Genomic DNA, 17,766 nt, shown 5'->3' on the forward strand with positions numbered 1-17,766 from the left:
CCAGTGGAGGTGGGCGTGAGCGGACGGGGCGGCCAAAATTGCGTAATTTTGGCCCCGCCCCCTTTGACATCATGATGCAAACGCGTCATTTGCCAGCTGGGGGCGGGGCCAAACGCTGCAAATCACCGGGAATCGCAGCGTTTGGGATCTAATTTTGCCCACTTCACTAGGAAGTGGGGCACTTCCTAGTGAAGTAGGCAGAATTCGGGAGATTGCCACACTCACCCGGCAAAATGCGGGAGTCTCCCGGACATTCCGGGAGAGTTGACAAGTATGGGGTATGCTGGGACTTGTAGTTTCACAAACACCTGGAGTGTCACAGGTTAGCCAACACTGGTCTAGTACATATTGGTTATATAGCATAGAAAAACTGGGACACATAAGTCCACTGAACCTGTCCACCCCCACCTCAACAATCAGCCAATACCATGGCCATTTTGAGAGAGACCACTCCCCTTTACCAGCTGGCGACATCCATTTTGACTGCTGGCAAGTAGGTCATACATTCCCTGGGCTACACTGGTCACCATGCGGTGGCATTACCGTTAGATGTCATCTTGCCTATCAATCCACCAGGAACTAATGACATCACTGAGGCACAACGTCCTGTCACAATAAAGTTATTAGTGAACCGATGCATGCACCTGAAAAATGGTTCAGTCAACAACATGGCTGCCTCAGTTGTGTTCAGATGATTGGTCCACTTTATAACCTGAAGACTGAAAGGACCCAATAGCCAGCATGATTTAGTTTTAACATCCATTCATTGGTCAGTAGCATGTTTAATTGCCTCCTATTGCTTCATGAGGAGACAATTAAACATATTACTCACCAAAGGCTCAGTGCTGCATTGGGTGGGATGAAATGTCCTTTATATACCAAGGTTCTCCCGCTGGCTGTGTATAATGACACTACATCCAGCATGAATAGGCACATTTTTTTGGGGGGGACTAATAGGTCAATTGTGCAGAACATTGAGACCTCATCTACAGAATTGCACTTAATTCCTCACTTAATCCTGTAGAGTTTGTCACCGCCATTAGCTTAATGCACGAGCTGGGAAACTGCATGCAATGGGCGGGTGATTCCAGCAGTAGGAAATACTAATGATCTAACCAGTTTTCCTTGTGTTACGGCTGCAGATGATTCTCTGGGTAAGTCACAAGTTTGGGGCACCCGCCGCCAGCGGAATGCCCTAAGACTGCCACGAACGCCGACTGTGGTTTATTTTGTTTTTGTTTTGTGTCACAAGAGTAGGAACGATGAAATGTAATTTATGGTAAACTCACATTCAAAACAATATCTACTCAGGAGGTTAATTTAAAGCCCGTATGGCTGTCTCAAGCCAGAAATCCAATAAGCCTCTATCACATTCTCTCCATTAAGTCAGTGTGATGGAATTCTGCGGATTACTAAAATAGACATCATTATTTGTAGGAATGTTTCATGAATCCGGACCAGAATCTCTCCTTTCTCTGTGCAGAAATGTTATATTATTGCCTGGTGAAATGGCTGCAGATCTTTTTTTTTTTTTTTTACTGACTAAATGAAAAATTACCTTTTGCTCTCAACAATTCAAGCCGACGTGAAGGTCTAGAGATTTCCATGATGCCTAATGACTTTGGGATATAAAATAAGTCTTTTGGGTTACTATTTCTACCTCTCTAAGCTATCAGGCTTTATATATTGATGTATATAAATCAGCCTTTATTTTTTACATTCATATAATGCTGAAGCCAAAATGTTTGTTACCGTTTATTCCATGAAGTCTACGCTGCAGTATTTTTCCATTCATGGTTATTCATCAACTAGGGACATTAGCGCATACAGTAAAGTAGACTTACATTTATTGACTTGTACCCCGGGACAACGAGACTAAAACTTCCCTAGTGATTCGAATAATGGGCTAAAAAGCACCCAAAGAAACCAGGAAACATAAAAATGTATTTAGTAAAAGTTGCAGGAAGCTCTGATAAAGTAATCCAAAGGCAGAAAACACATTAAGGAACCTATGTACTTCCCCAAGAGTAGAGGTGTAAAGTGATAGAAGTTGAGGTCCAAAAACAGAGCCGACCGATGGTGGGAGTGAAGAGGAGGACATGCTCAAAAGCAGCAAAGAGGTCCAGGAGGAGCATTAGTGAGAAGTGACCCTGAGACTTTGTTGTCAGTAGATCATGGATTGAGGGCAGAGTGGATTTTTGGGTCTGGGAGCGCGGTTACATGGAGACAAAAAGTGAGTACGAGGAGAGAAATTGAGATAGAAGGTGAGCACAAGTCACTCGAGTAGCTTAGACTCAAAGTGGAGAGATTTGGTCAGGAGATGGTTTCTTTGGGATATGTGAGATGACCCCATGTTTAAAGGAAGGTGGAAATGTGGCAGTGGAGAGAGACATGGTAAAGAGCTGAGCTGGAGGTGGCCATTCGGTAGAATAGAGGTAGCAGAGATGTCGAGAGGGCATAAGTTTGAGGGATCAGCTTTGTATGGTGAGATGATGAGGTGAGTGCAGAGCCTTTGTCCTTGGTTACTGGAGAACATGAAAGGAGGGATGGTGGATTTGGGAGTTTAGAATACTGTGGGTCTGGTGCACAGGGTTTGTCATGAAGAAATATGTTATCGAATGGTGTTGATTTTGTCTTTAAGTAGATGAAAAATCATTGTCTGGGATGGAGGACAGGGGAGGTGGTGCCAGCGAAGCATGTTAAAGGTGCAAACATCTATGTATGGTCCGTGGGCAGAGAAGAAGAGAGCTTTGGAGGGCAAATGTCCAAGCGTGTAAATCCTATAGATTCCTTTCAATAGCCTGATACTAACCCGATAACCATGGATGCTTAGTTGTAGACTCGTGTTTTAAAAATCTTGAAATAAATGTAGATTTTTATCTTTGGAGTTAAATTTAATTCTTGCTTTTATTCCAAATATCGAAACCCTCAAGAATACTGTCTGTTTTAAATATAAAAAAATAACAAACATTAGCTCCACAATAATGTAGCATTCTAAATAATTCCATTTATGATGGGAACATGGATCAGATTTTCCAGTGTCAGTCGGGGGAATCGGGCTGTTGTAGCACCTCTGAGGTGTGAGCCGCTGTTATTGCCAGTGTGGTGGGGGGATATGTGTGGGTAATTACACGCAGGTCACATTGCGGTAACGAGAATATAAAGCCATCTAATACAGGGAGTAAATTCTCACTCGTATTGCCAAGGTAGACACATTGGGTGGTTCTACTTAAGCCGTTATAACCTTGACTTTCCTTGTATTTGTCATTGGGAGACATAAAATGTCTCTGTTGGCTGTTACAAACGGAGTATTGCGTTAGGATAAAACTCTTTTATGGAACATTTTATGTGATATAATCTCTTAGGAGCTTTCGTATTACCCAGATTGACCCACAATATAAAAGAAAAAAAAAAAAAGTACAACGAATCCTTTGCACTCTGGGATTTACTAACAAGCTACAACTGAACAGTAAACCCAGACATTTGCATTCATTGTCTGGCCTATTTTAGATATAGCAAAGCTAATTGTCAATTGGTTGCTTCACCTCACCTTGGCGTCTCGTGAGTAGATAGCCTCCCTGATGTTGAGTGTACAACTTCGTGAGTTTCAAACCTAAAGAGTATAATACATCATGCGTACATTTGGTTATCGTCAGCGGGATTAAATGACGGCGCGTTGTATATTACTGCGCTGATTATAATGACTTTGTAATGTGTTTCGCTCACAATAGGAAGAAGAATTCATTGACTGGTGGAGCAAGTTCTACGCTTCAATAGGAGAAAAGGAGAAATGTGGAACTTACATGGATAAAGGTTTTGATACTCTGCAGGTGAGCAAAACTTTCATCAGTTAATTACTTCCTGGGGGAAATATGTACTTATGTCAGGACTCAGTTCTATGACTCTCGAGTTGTGAGAGGAGAAAGGCAGATCTTTCAAACTACTATTTTTAGGCTCAGGCTATTTGTAAAAGTGAGTCAGCAGAATAAAGTCCATGGTAGTTGGCAGGTAGATCATTATCTGATCATCGCTTGACTGGAATGATCTCCATAAATAGCGTTTCCAGAATTTCCAATACTTTGATGGTATATAAGTTCTAAGCACGATTAGTGAGTTCCAGAAATAGAACTGTTTATGTATGAGACATGAAGGTGAAACGCGTTGTTAAATCTTTTCCCGACTTTCCATTGTAGCTCTGTTTAAGAGGACCCATATCGGATATAATTACTGTGGTATCATCTTGAAATATTGGGAAGGTCATTAACCTACTTTAGAGGTCATTTAGTTATCACCAGACATAACAAAGCTCCTGAAATCATCAGCAAAAGTCTGATGATAGGAAACTGAATTATGAATTACTTTATGTCTTCTGCATTGTGTTGGGTGATTTAGAGATTTTATTCACTAATCATTTTAGCTTAACCACTTTACCCCAGTTAATTTAATTTAAGTATTTTGCCTTATAAACATACTTATGAACGAAGTCATCAAAGTGCTTTAGAATGATTCCAAGAACATCATTCTTCTCAACTTTCGAAATGCAGATTTGTTTCTCTTCACCTATCACAAAAAGCAGTGCAGAGATACCCAATTCTTTTGTGTATTTTAATGGCTGTTGATGTTGGTCAAATTACCCCCCACCCTCAAATAGCCAAACATAACATTTACAGTAATATAGGCAGCCAACTAAATAAATTGTGTGTTAGCTAGGAGACTGCAAACCAATTACTCAGACTCAGGTTGCCGCCATTATTACCCTATTCAAGATGAGGCATTTCCATCCTTGTAAGATGCAGCCTATGGGATATAGATAGGAAAGATATTATGTTTGATAGGTTTATAAACACAACGTGCCATTCCAGGTATATTCTTTAGCTTTTACTGAAGAAACACTTTGCTGAGTAACTGGTGGATCCAACGCAGATTTTGGAGCACCACAATCTCCATCAGATGATTCGAATGTCTTTCTTTGTATTTTAAATACTCATCTTCAATAAATATTAATTCAGAGATTAATGATAGTGAGCACTGCAAACATTATGCAGATTAAGGTAAAACGTAACGTGCATTGTTGAGTAGGGAGTATTTCCAATGACTTAAAGCCAGAGACTGTCCCTGAAAAGTAGGGACCTTGGGTTATGTTTCATACATGCATTAATGTCCTAGTGTGGGTTTAGGTGAGATCTCGGTACACAAGGGGATTATTGTGGCTTGGCGTTTATTGCTTGGTAAACATGCAGAGTCAGGGTCATTCCTGGCCTAAATGCCGACCAGCCCAGTAAGTGTATATCTATGTTCAGATTGACCGTGACCTGTGCTGCATTAATCTTCTTGACAAGCGAGCACAGTGAGGATGCTTCCACAGATCACACAATAAATGAGAAAAACCTGGAGGAATCTTGTCCTGCCATATTTTGTGTTGGCGAGCCATGATCTGCTGGAATAGACAACTTGATAATTACATTATGACTACTGGTAGAGAGCTGTCACCAGCACAGTCCATCCTGGAACAGCAGCCACGTTTTCTTGGCTCCTACCTGGGTAGAACCAGGGGAAAAATAACAGTCACGGCTTCAGGCGTCAACACATCTGAGGATGGAACAGTGGAGATTATAAGAGTGAGTGAGCCAAGATACAGAGTATTAATATAAAAACCCAGATATCCCTTGCAAAGGCCCCTTCAGTATTTTTTTGTTTGCATTTTTTCTTTTGACATTTCTTTTGACAGTTTTGGTTTAATAAATACAGCCATGGATTTCATTCTATATTTTCTTAAAGCAAAAAATGCTTTTGTACCATTTTAGATAGTAGGCTAGAAAAACAAATATCTACTTTCTTCCGAAGTTTAAAAAACAACCAAAAAAGTGCAATGTTCATGAGTGATGGACTGAGAAGTTTTCTGGATTCTATGGTGAATTCGTCAGTGAGATTGGGGGTGGGAGGGAGGGACCAGCGCTTTAGTTTGGCCACATGGCAGCCGTATAAGATCTCCGGCCCCTTTAATTTTTGAACTTCAAAATGCACCGAAGGTAAACAGCAGATCATACACCCGTTCAAGATGTATTATAATCACAGGTATTATATAGCGTAAGGCGAACCTAGGAGCGTCAATGGTTAGGGGCCGCCTAATAGACTGAATGTGTGACATAATATCGCTCACAGCTAATTAACAGAAAACACACCTAGATATGATGAGGAGATAGATCACACTAATACTGTTTCACCCTTTTGGGCCTTATCAGTGCAGAATAGGGTTTTACTGAAATAATTGGAAGACTTAAGGAGCATTTTAAGCTACTCCCCTAATCTTCTCCTATCCAGGTAGTTGTACTTTTGGTAAATGTCTCTTAAATAGCAGCAGCTTGAGTCTTTACACTCAGTCTAGTTGGTGCCAAGCCAGAATTGGGTCTCTTTCAGTTTTGACGTTATCAGAGTTTTGGGAAATCTAACGTGAGCACCGAGGGCTTTCAAGTCCGGGAACCCCCAAATTGGGCTGGTTCTCCAGCAGCTTCATGTGGTTTTCACTGTGTACGGTTCCCAGAGTTCAGAAATACCATTGAGTTCAGCCGAAACCCTCATGTAATGGTGAACAGCTTTATGGAAATAGAAGTGCAGTTTAAGCAATAGAGACGCCAGAATTAGTGTGGGAACCTTTGGGGTGTTGTTAACTTAGTCCTTCTGACCACACAAAGACAGAGCAGAATTTAATAGACTACTTGGACAAGTTGCAACATCTGCACTTCAGTTGGCATCGGACGGGCTTTTGGCCTCCTGTACTGTAAATTAAGTATTTCAGAATAATAATTACTTGGCTCCGCTACAACTCCCTGTATAGAAAATGTGTGGAAAGGAAATGGCATAATTATTAAAATGTTACATACTAATATAATAACTAATAGCCGTACAGTACATTGCATTCTTCCTCTTAACCATTTATGTCGGATACAAGTTTTAAACTGCAGTCATAATAATGTATAATGTTTATTTATCGTTCAATTTAGCTCTAATTAGGCTCTCAGTGTTTCTTTCTATGCTGGGAATCAGCAGGTGGCTGTGTTATTAATGAGGTCATTTAGTATACCTCAGCCTATATTATTGCCAATATTATTGCCAATATCTCTTGTGTTAAAGACAAACTCATTGAGGGAATAGTGCTTCAGGTGTACCGTTAGCTTGTATTTAAACATTTTTTGGCGCACAGGACATATGCAAACTCGCTTCCCCAGCGCCACCTCACCTGCTTCCCATACACCACCTGTGCGGATATTTCCTCTACAAAATGGGACTTACGTCCAACTCTCTGTGGGTCCCCGAGTATCTACTTGCAATATATTAACAGCCCATCTCATCAAACTGCTACTTTGTACCCTAAACTGTAAGATTGAACCACAGTGGAAAACTCGCTTATCACAGTAATATTTAATAAATAGCAGTAATGTGGAGGTATAAATCTGAAATCATACATGTGTTTGTTTCCACCTTACAGGTGCTGGACACAGAGTTGGAGAACATAGAAGATTACGATGGGCTGACGGACTTTTGTCGGACTTTCAAGCTCTACAGAGGGAGATCCCAAGATGAGACCGAAGATCCGTCGGTGGTTGGAGAATTCAAGGTGCGTTACAATATCACTCTGATGGTTACATGGTGTGTAGATTCATTATACCGTATGTAATAGTGTTCGCAGTTCGCTTTAAAAAAAGCGTTTTAAATTGATTTAAAAACACTAATTTTGACGAAATCCCGGACTGTGAACTTGGAAGCCGAGAATCGAGCAGGATCAGTAAAACCCAAATGTCGACTATAAACCATGAACGTCACCCGGAAATGTCAAACTGCAGAGTTCAAATATTGATCTATAGACAATTACGACGCTGACGTGTTCAGGGCATTCGAATCTGGGAAATTTGATCAAATTTAGAACTACTTCAAAAAATTTTAGCATTTCTACTTTCTATAGTCAGCTAAAAAAGAGAAAATGAAATATATTGTGAATGCCATAAAATTTAACACTACAGGTACTATTGGGCGTGAACGGAATTGGATCATTGGATTAATCTTGAGGTAGAATGCTTACACCCATTCACCTTACAGTGTACAATATCGCCCCTTTACTTGATTCAACCCATATGCTGAATTAGTTTCTCAAGTCGTTAATCACCCAAACTCCCCAGAACACAATTAGCACCAACTCCGTCAGTTCTTTAACCCTTCCACATCATGGCTGTATTCTGACCGGTTTATCAGACGATGTTCTGTTAAATTCATCCTTTACCCTGATGATCACCCTCCCCACTTTCACGTTAGTCTGAACCAATATTAAGTTCTTCTTGGCCCTTCTCGGCAAGGGAGGTGGACAAACTGAAACATGGGGGGGGAGGGGAGAATAGCAGCTGCGCTACACTAGAGGCTGGAGGATGACCCCAATGCTGTGATGCAGAAGCTCCACCACAGTGCTCCATCCACCTGTCCAGCTCCTCTGCTGCTCCACATCATTGTATCGCGGCCTCGTCCAATTTTTGGAGGCTTCTCGGACAGCAAAACGTTTGTTTAGAACATAACTGGTGCAAGATAACGGCGCTAGAGATGGTTTAGGCCGGCGTACAAGGTCCACGGTGATATTCGGCACATCAGCCCTTCTTACAAATCTTGGATGTCCAATGCCGGTCTGTAGATGATAAGTCCATTTTAAAGCACATTATCGTGAATCCCTGATTCACGGCCGGTTAAAGCCATTCTAATATAACTGGGATTATTTCAATGATTCATCCAGGGACAGATCCGATGTCCAGAAATCCAGAATAAGATCCATAATTGGCTGCTTGGGTGACAGTGTAACATGGACCACAGAATAGATAAATATAGTTTACACTGTATAGATTTCCTCCAGGGTCCTGGTGGCTTCTTATCTGTAGAGGCCGGTGGGAAATGAGCTCATAGAGACAATATGTTGCCGTAAGATAAGCTGATGCTATACGGGGAGAGAGAAGCATTCAGTGTTGGATCCTTAAGGAGAGCGCAGAACACTGGGCAGCCCAGGAATAATAAAATGTCATTGTAAGGCTAAATGTGAGTGCAGATTGTGTCGCTTTATGTTGTCATAGAGGAAAGTACTGCGCTGTGAGTGTGTAATACATTATCAGAGTAAAGGTGTTTTATTAACGTATGGCAGGGGTGGATATTACATTATATGGGTGTAGTATGAGTTATTGGCGCTGTTTACTGCTACATAATTATTCTTATAATGAACAGAGCGACATAGAAAAAATAACTACTTACCAGTAAAAGACACAGAGGAAATCCGATGAGAGAACATCGCCACACTTTCAAATTGCGTTAGTGCGTACACGTTTTTTTAAATTTTATTCCTAACCCCTAACCCTGACCCCTAACTCCTAACCCTGACGCCTAACTCCTACCCCTGACCACTAACCCTAACTCCTAACCCTGACGCCTAACTCCTACCCCTGACCACTAACCCTAACTCCTAACCCTGACGCCTAACTCCTACCCCTGACCACTAACCCTAACTCCTAACCCTGACGCCTAACTCCTACCCCTGACCACTAACCCTAACTCCTAACCCTGACCCCTAACTCCTAACCCAGTGGATTCCAAACTTTTTCAGTTCAAGGCACCCTTAGGGTCTCCAAAAAAATTTCAAGGCACCCCTAAGCCAAAGTAATTACCAAGTGGTCCCCCGTCTTGCTTACCACTCGCTCTGGCCAAGGCACCCCTGTGAGGTCTCCAAAGCACCCCAGGGAGCCTAGGCGCACAGTTTGGGAACCACTGCACTAACTCCTAACCCTAACCCCTAATGTAAAGGTAATACTTACCTGGGTCCGTGCGTTGCCGCTTTAAAAGCTGAAACTTCCTTGTTGCGAACGCAACTGACGTCATTTGGAAGTGTCGTGATGTCCTCTCATCGGATTTCCTCTGTCTCTTTACTGGTAAGTAGTTATTTTTTCTATGTCGCTCTGTTCACTATGGGACTAAATATGTAGAAGTAAACAGTGTCGGTGTTTACAGCACTGATAACTCGATTACCGCTGCATTATACAGTTACCAAGGCTTCTAGAAGTCATGTACATGGTGACAGCTTCCGTATTCACATATATACTCACCCAGTTTTACCCAGAGTGCTATATTTCCCTGAAACATGATCTGTTGGGCTTATAATTAAGATTTTTGTTACACCTTTAATGCACATTTTCATTATATACTCAATACACAGAGAGGAATATTTCCTTTATTTGGGTGTGAGCTGAGAACGATCCATCAGAACTTTGGAGGAATTTTCGGATGACCCTTGAAGCACAGTGTAAAATGTAGCATATAACTAAATGCCTGTTAACCAATCTATGCAGTGTGCACTATGTTTATATGTTCTCTTCTGGGATCCATCTGCGCCGGATTGTTCACCAGCGGAGTTATCAGAATAACCCGGCTGATTGTTGCGGCAGCCGCGCTGGCATAGGCCGGAGCTTATCTGCTGCCCGCGGGCTGCACGGTCCATAGCCAGAGCGTGACTCCGGATAAATCTGTAACACTCACTCACCGGAGGACAAACCCCACACTGCGAGCCAGAAGGGATATGGAAAATAAAACTCCAATCAAGGAAGAGAGGATTGCGGCCCCAACATGTTGTAGGAGCTTACAGCTGAGATGTTTCAATTATTCCAGGAAGAAATACAAGATTTGGTTTATTTTTCTACCTTCCAGGGCACATGGGGCTAATCACCGCCATAAATCTTACCTTGTCCCAAAATTCTCGCAGGGCTGGGCTGTAATCAGCTGAATGCTTTATCCTTTAGGGATAAAAACATCAGGGAAACAACTAACAATTTGGAAAGAGGTTAAAAGGATGTGAATCATAAAAGAGTAAGATTTCAGGAGAGATGGATGACATGTGATGGGGGGAGGCTTATTCTCTGCGCACCTTATATTTCCTGTCCTATTATTATACTCAAACACACCGCTAGGAACCTTTTCGTGTCTACAGTCGCTGACAGCAGAGAACAGTAGCTTGCAGATAGGTAACATGCAGAAAAAGAATAAAACTACCGTTAGTCTGTTTCCGGCTCCACTGTCTCGCTGCCTAAAATTTCCAGATGAGGAGCGGTTCTACAACTGGGGTATAATATTTAGATTTCGCACTCATTGGACCCGTTCACCTTCATTTTGGACAACTAGGAGGTACAGGATCTGACAACCCTGGTATGGGCTTACCCTTTTGGAAATTGGGCTTTGCAAAATTTTGTCTGTGGCCAGTGGATGTGAGCTGGGTTTGGGCAGATTGGAGAGTGGTTGGGTAATTCGTGGCTTATTTCGTCCCGATTTTGAAATGCTGGTAGGTATTATTGTTATTATCCTTTATTTGTTGGGCGCCACAAGAGTTCCGCAGCGCCGTACACAGCAAACAGTAGACTATACAGGGTAAAACATTACTGAACAGTAAACAAAAATACCAAAACTTCCGAGGCTCCAGGCAGACTAATGCAGTAAAGACGGAGCAGAAGAACAGGTATGGACACAGGAAGGAAGAGGGTCCTGCTCAAATGAGCTTACATCCTAAGGGAGGGTGAACAGAACTCAGGTACAAAGGGAGCCAGTTGACGTATAAGGGAGAGAAAAGGGCTGGGAGGAGAGAGGGGAGAACGGGTTAGGTGGAAGGTTGGTGGAAGGATGGTAGGCTTTGAGGAACAGGTGGGTTTTTAGTAGCTGTTTGAAGGAGCTTAGACTGGGAGAGAGACGGATAGAGCGAGGGAGGTCATTCCAGTGAAAGGGGGCTGCACGGGAGAAGTCTTGGATTCTGGAATGGGAAGAGGGTATGTGATCCTCCATCTCAGTAGAGGAGCTGCGAGGGTTTGATCTACACTCAAGGCATCTGCCCTGGCTAGGTTGTGTCTGCTACCGATCCCAAGGTGTAATACACTCACCTCCTTCTAGGCTGTTCTTTGTAATTCATACATATAAAAGTAATATAATAGACAGCGCTAATCTTATGCACATAGAGATCTAAACAGAAATAATAAGCACCAATTAGTCCACAATGCAGTGATAGAGCACCAGTTAGTCCACAATGCAGTGATAGAGCACCAATTACTCCACAATGCAGTGATAGAACACCAATTAGTCCACAATGCAGTAATAGAGCACCAGTTAGTCCACAATGCAGTGATAGAACACCAATTACTCCACAATGCAGTGATAGAACACCAATTAGTCCACAATGCAGTGATAGAACACCAATTAGTCCACAATGCAGTGATAGAACACCAATTAGTCCACAATGCAGTGATAGAACACCAATTAGTCCACAATGCAGTGATAGAACACCAATTAGTACACAATGCAGTGATAGAACACCAATTACTCCACAATGCAGTGATAGAGCACCAGTTAGTCCACAATGCAGTGATAGAGCACCAATTAGTCCACAATGCAGTGATAGAACACCAATTAGTCCACAATGCAGTGATAGAGCACCAGTTAGTCCACAATGCAGTGATAGAGCACCAGTTAGTCCACAATGCAGTGATAGAGCACCAATTAGTCCACAATGCAGTGATAGAGCACCAGTTAGTCCACAATGCAGTGATAGAGCACCAATTACTCCACAATGCAGTGATAGAACACCAGTTAGTCCACAATGCAGTAATAGAGCACCAGTTAGTCCACAATGCAGTGATAGAACACCAATTACTCCACAATGCAGTGATAGAACACCAATTAGTCCACAATGCAGTAATAGAACACCAATTAGTCCACAATGCAGTGATAGAACACCAATTAGTCCACAATGCAGTGATAGAACACCAATTAGTCCACAATGCAGTGATAGAACACCAATTAGTCCACAATGCAGTGATAGAACACCAATTACTCCACAATGCAGTGATAGAGCACCAGTTAGTCCACAATGCAGTGATAGAGCACCAATTAGTCCACAATGCAGTGATAGAACACCAATTAGTCCACAATGCAGTGATAGAGCACCAGTTAGTCCACAATGCAGTGATAGAGCACCAGTTAGTCCACAATGCAGTGATAGAGCACCAATTAGTCCACAATGCAGTGATAGAACACCAATTAGTCCACAATGCAGTGATAGAGCACCAATTAGTCCACAATGCAGTGATAGAACACCAGTTAGTCCACAATGCAGTAATAGAACACCAGTTAGTCCACAATGCAGTGATAGAACACCAATTAGTCCACAATGCAGTGATAGAGCACCAGTTAGTCCACAATGCAGTAATAGAACACCAATTAGTCCACAATGCAGTAATAGAACACCAATTAGTCCACAATGGAGTAATAGAACACCAATTAGTCCACAATGCAGTGATAGAGCACCAATTAGTCCACAATGCAGTGATAGAGCACCAGTTAGTCCACAATGCAGTGATAGAGCACCAATTAGTCCACAATGCAGTGATAGAGCACCAATTAGTCCACAATGCAGTGATAGAACACCAATTAGTCCACAATGCAGTGATAGAGCACCAATTAGTCCACAATGCAGTGATAGAACACCAGTTAGTCCACAATGCAGTAATAGAACACCAGTTAGTCCACAATGCAGTGATAGAACACCAATTAGTCCACAATGCAGTGATAGAGCACCAGTTAGTCCACAATGCAGTGATAGAACACCAATTAGTCCACAATGCAGTGATAGAACACCAATTACTCCACAATGCAGTGATAGAGCACCAGTTAGTCCACAATGCAGTGATAGAGCACCAATTAGTCCACAATGCAGTGATAGAACACCAATTAGTCCACAATGCAGTGATAGAGCACCAGTTAGTCCACAATGCAGTGATAGAGCACCAGTTAGTCCACAATGCAGTGATAGAGCACCAATTAGTCCACAATGCAGTGATAGAACACCAATTAGTCCACAATGCAGTGATAGAGCACCAATTAGTCCACAATGCAGTGATAGAACAACAGTTACTCCACAATGCAGTGATAGAACACCAGTTAGTCCACAATGCAGTGATAGAACACCAATTAGTCCACAATGCAGTGATAGAGCACCAGTTAGTCCACAATGCAGTGATAGAACACCAATTAGTCCACAATGCAGTAATAGAACACCAGTTAGTCCACAATGCAGTAATAGAACACCAATTAGTCCACAATGCAGTGATAGAACACCAATTAGTCCACAATGCAGTGATAGAACACCAATTAGTCCACAATGCAGTGATAGAACACCAGTTAGTCCACAATGCAGTGATAGAGCACCAGTTAGTCCACAATGCAGTAATAGAACACCAATTAGTACACAATGCAGTGATAGAACACCAATTAGTCCACAATGCAGTGATAGAACACCAGTTAGTCCACAATGCAGTGATAGAACACCAGTTAGTCCACAATGCAGTAATAGAACACCAGTTAGTCCACACAAATGTTATAATAAATATCGCTCAAGTGGGTAACATCCAATCTTCAGATTTTCCATGGTGTTCTTTGTAATTATTGAATGAGGATGAAGAGTGCGCTTCTTCAGATGATGGAAATAATAATTATACTGTTAGGAAGGATCATGTCGTTTAACCATTTGGTTGTATTAATAGCGATGTTTGTTGTCATTATCGGAGAGTTTATGAATGTTATCACCTCTAGGGATCCTTTAAAATATATCCCCTTCCGGATGACCCTTCGGTTCCAGTGCCAGGTCGCCAGTTCCGCCAGCTCCTAGCGAAAGGGCTCCAGGAGTGCTTGGTGAGGGTCTATATTGTCCGGGCGTTTGGGCTCCAGCCTAAGGATACCAATGGCAAGGTAAGCAGTGGTCATGTGACTATGGTGATCATGCTGTAGGTATTGCTGACGTAGGAGACATCGGGGAACATTCTTATAAGAGGCGTCACTAAATCTAACACCTGCAGTAAAGTCTATTCCAAGTGTTGTTTAGTTTTTCCTTATTTAAAATACTCTGACTAAGGAATTCACTACTGATAATCTAGAACTGACTGTTGAGAATATTGAATCATTAGCATCAGCCCCTGCCCCATTGGAGCTTACAATCTAAATTCCCTACTACCAAACTTGGGTCCATTTTGTCTGAAGCCAGTTAACCTACCTGTATGTTTTTGGACCTTGGGGAGGGAACCAAACCAAACACGGGGAGAACATACAAACTCCACAAAGATATTGCCCTGTTTGGAGTTGAACTCATGACCGCAGCGCTGTGAGGCAGCAATGCTAACCACAGAGCAATCCATTATAAGAATGTTTACAGCCAAGTCTGTGACTTCTGATAGTACAGCTTCTATATAGCAGCAAATGCTACTGAGTGTAGAGTAAAGTTAATGTCCATTAGCAGTGGATAATGGGGACCAGATTGGCAGTGGTGGGCATTATACAGAGTAGTGCCAGCTGCAATAGCCAAACGGTAGCCGGACCTGTCGCTTCATCGACCAATGCACTCATGTACTTTAATGTCTTAATTAGTTCCTCCACCCTCTGTGAGTGAGATCTAACTGCTACCTTAGACAAGTACGCTGTAGAGAAAGTACAGGGGACGTGTGACATAGTTGAAAGACACTCCATGTACCGAGCTGTGGACAACTACCAACGTGTCACCGGAGGAACCGAACACAGAGTCTCTATTCCTGCCAAAGAGAGAACAGATGACAATCTGGGATGGGCTGGACCAGGTGTGTACAGGACTGGGGTGAGGCACCTGTGCCCAAACCATTGACCCAGATAAACTAGACTGGGCTCCAGGGCTTACAGGTATCTGCCATGGAAACGGTTCTAACACGGACACCTTATTCGTCCTGCTGCGAGGACAAGCTAGTAGCTGCTTAGTACGAGTCTGTCCCACTCAGCGTGAACCGCACCTGCTCTCCGTGATAGTAGATCACACTCTGGCCTGACTGAGGATCCTAGAAGTGAGAGGGCACACCAAAAACCTACCTTTGATGGGGCCTAACTAATGGGTGCAGCGACACAGGGTACAGAAGTACATTTGAGACCTTTACACTATATATTTCAAAATGGCCACCAAGGAATGGCGGGAAACGGAGCTAGGCGTGGCCTCCAGAGGACCGAAGCTTAAACCCCTATGGTCCCATAGGCTTAGTGCCTGATGTGTCACCGCGAGCCTAGTGGCTGGTGTAAATGTTAGCCTGACTTTAATGCACCTAGTGTCAGAATAAATGCAGAGCAGACGCAAGGCGTTAGCAGGGGGGAACCGTAGTTATAAGCTCTTTACCACCCCTCTGCTGTCTTCTAGGAGTGTCCACTGTCTTCTGGCTTGATCTCAATGTCTTCAGACTTGTTGCTGCAGCCGCCATCCTCAATGATCAGTCACAGATATTCCTGCTTGCTACGCCAACAAACACCCCTCGCAGAGGCTAAACATAAGCCGCTGCGAGGGGTCGGGGCGATGGCCCAGATTGGCTGGCCTCGGCAGCCTCTGATTGCACAAAGCAAATGTTCACAGAATCGCTTTGTCCGGCTGCGGATGAAGACGCCGGTGCCTTACTTACATCCCATTAAGTGCTCATCCTCTGCTGGACATCTGTCCACATGATGGTTCGACCAGAGCTGCTGCTCGTCAACTTTGTGTCAGATTATTTAGGATCTTGTTACTGTCTGGTACATGATTGGGGTTATTGCAGAGAAGGTGAAATAACACTTTTGCATAACAGGTTTGTTAAGTGTCACCTATCGTTTCTACATGGTGTCTTCATGTACCAGAGGCACGTCTGTCTGTCCGTGTCTGCAGCAGAGAGTGGTATGTTGGCTCCCAGATATATGTAATATTCTGTATAGCTTACCCACTGCCGGACAGATTATTATTAGTATATCAGAAATAACAGGGTGTCCTCCTTCTAGGAAATGTTGTTACACATTTGGGGGAATTCAGTTAGCCGCAAAGTGTTTCCGGAGCATCCATAGAGGTGCGAGGAAAAATGAGCGCAGATCTTTACTGTAATAGCAGCAAAGTGCGTGGTGAGATGTCCGTGTGCAGTGAGATGTCCGTGCGCAGTGCTATGTCTGTGCGCAGTGCTATGTCTGTGCGCGGTGCTATGTCTGTGCGCGGTGAGATGTCCGTGCGTAGTGAGATGTCCGTGTGCGGTGCTATGTCTGTGCGCGGTGAGATGTCCGTGCGCAGTGAGATGTCCGTGTGCGGTGAGATGTCCGTCCGCAGTGCTATGTCTGTGCGCGGTGAGATGTCCGTGCGCAGTGAGATGTCCGTCCGCAGTGCTATGTTTGTGCGTGGTGAGATGTCCGTGCGCAGTGAGATGTCCGTGCGCAGTGCTATGTCTGTGCGCGGTGAGATGTCCGTGCGCAGTGCTATGTCTGTGCGTGGTGAGATGTCCGTGCGCAGTGAGATGTCTGTGCGCAGTGCTATGTCTGTGCGCAGTGCTATGTCTGTGCGCGGTGAGATGTCCGTGCGCAGTGCTATGTCTGTGCGCGGTGAGATGTCCGTGCTCGATGAGATGTCCGTGTGCAGTGCTATGTCCGTGCGCAGTGCTATGTCTGTGCGCAGTGCTATGTCTGTGCGCGGTGCGATGTCCGTGCTCGATGAGATGTCCGTGCGCAGTGCTATGTCTGTGCGCGGTGAGATGTCCGTGCTCGATGAGATGTCCGTGCGCGGTGCTATGTCCGTGCGCGGTGCTATGTCCGTGTGCGGTGCTATGTCTGTGCGCGGTGCTATGTCCGTGCGCGGTGCTATGCCTGTGCGCGGTGAGATGTCCGTGCGCAGTGAGATGTCTGTGCGCAGTGCTATGTCTG

General features: G+C 43.5%; 1 protein-coding gene across 7 annotated transcripts in view; it reads left to right on the forward strand.

The window, feature by feature from the left end:
• The window catches only part of DYSF (dysferlin), a 253,752-nt gene that overhangs the window by 196,706 nt on the left and 39,280 nt on the right, over positions 1-17,766 (forward strand). For all 7 annotated transcript variants that reach the window (XM_075188311.1, XM_075188613.1, XM_075188225.1 and 4 more), the window contains 3 exons: positions 3,732-3,830; positions 7,487-7,615; positions 14,644-14,799. In XM_075188311.1, coding sequence (XP_075044412.1) covers positions 3,732-3,830; positions 7,487-7,615; positions 14,644-14,799 — 384 coding nt within the window. The remainder of the gene's footprint in view (positions 1-3,731; positions 3,831-7,486; positions 7,616-14,643; positions 14,800-17,766) is intronic.

This window comes from Mixophyes fleayi, chromosome 1, assembly GCF_038048845.1.
Source record: "Mixophyes fleayi isolate aMixFle1 chromosome 1, aMixFle1.hap1, whole genome shotgun sequence".
Lineage (NCBI taxonomy): Eukaryota > Metazoa > Chordata > Amphibia > Anura > Limnodynastidae > Mixophyes > Mixophyes fleayi.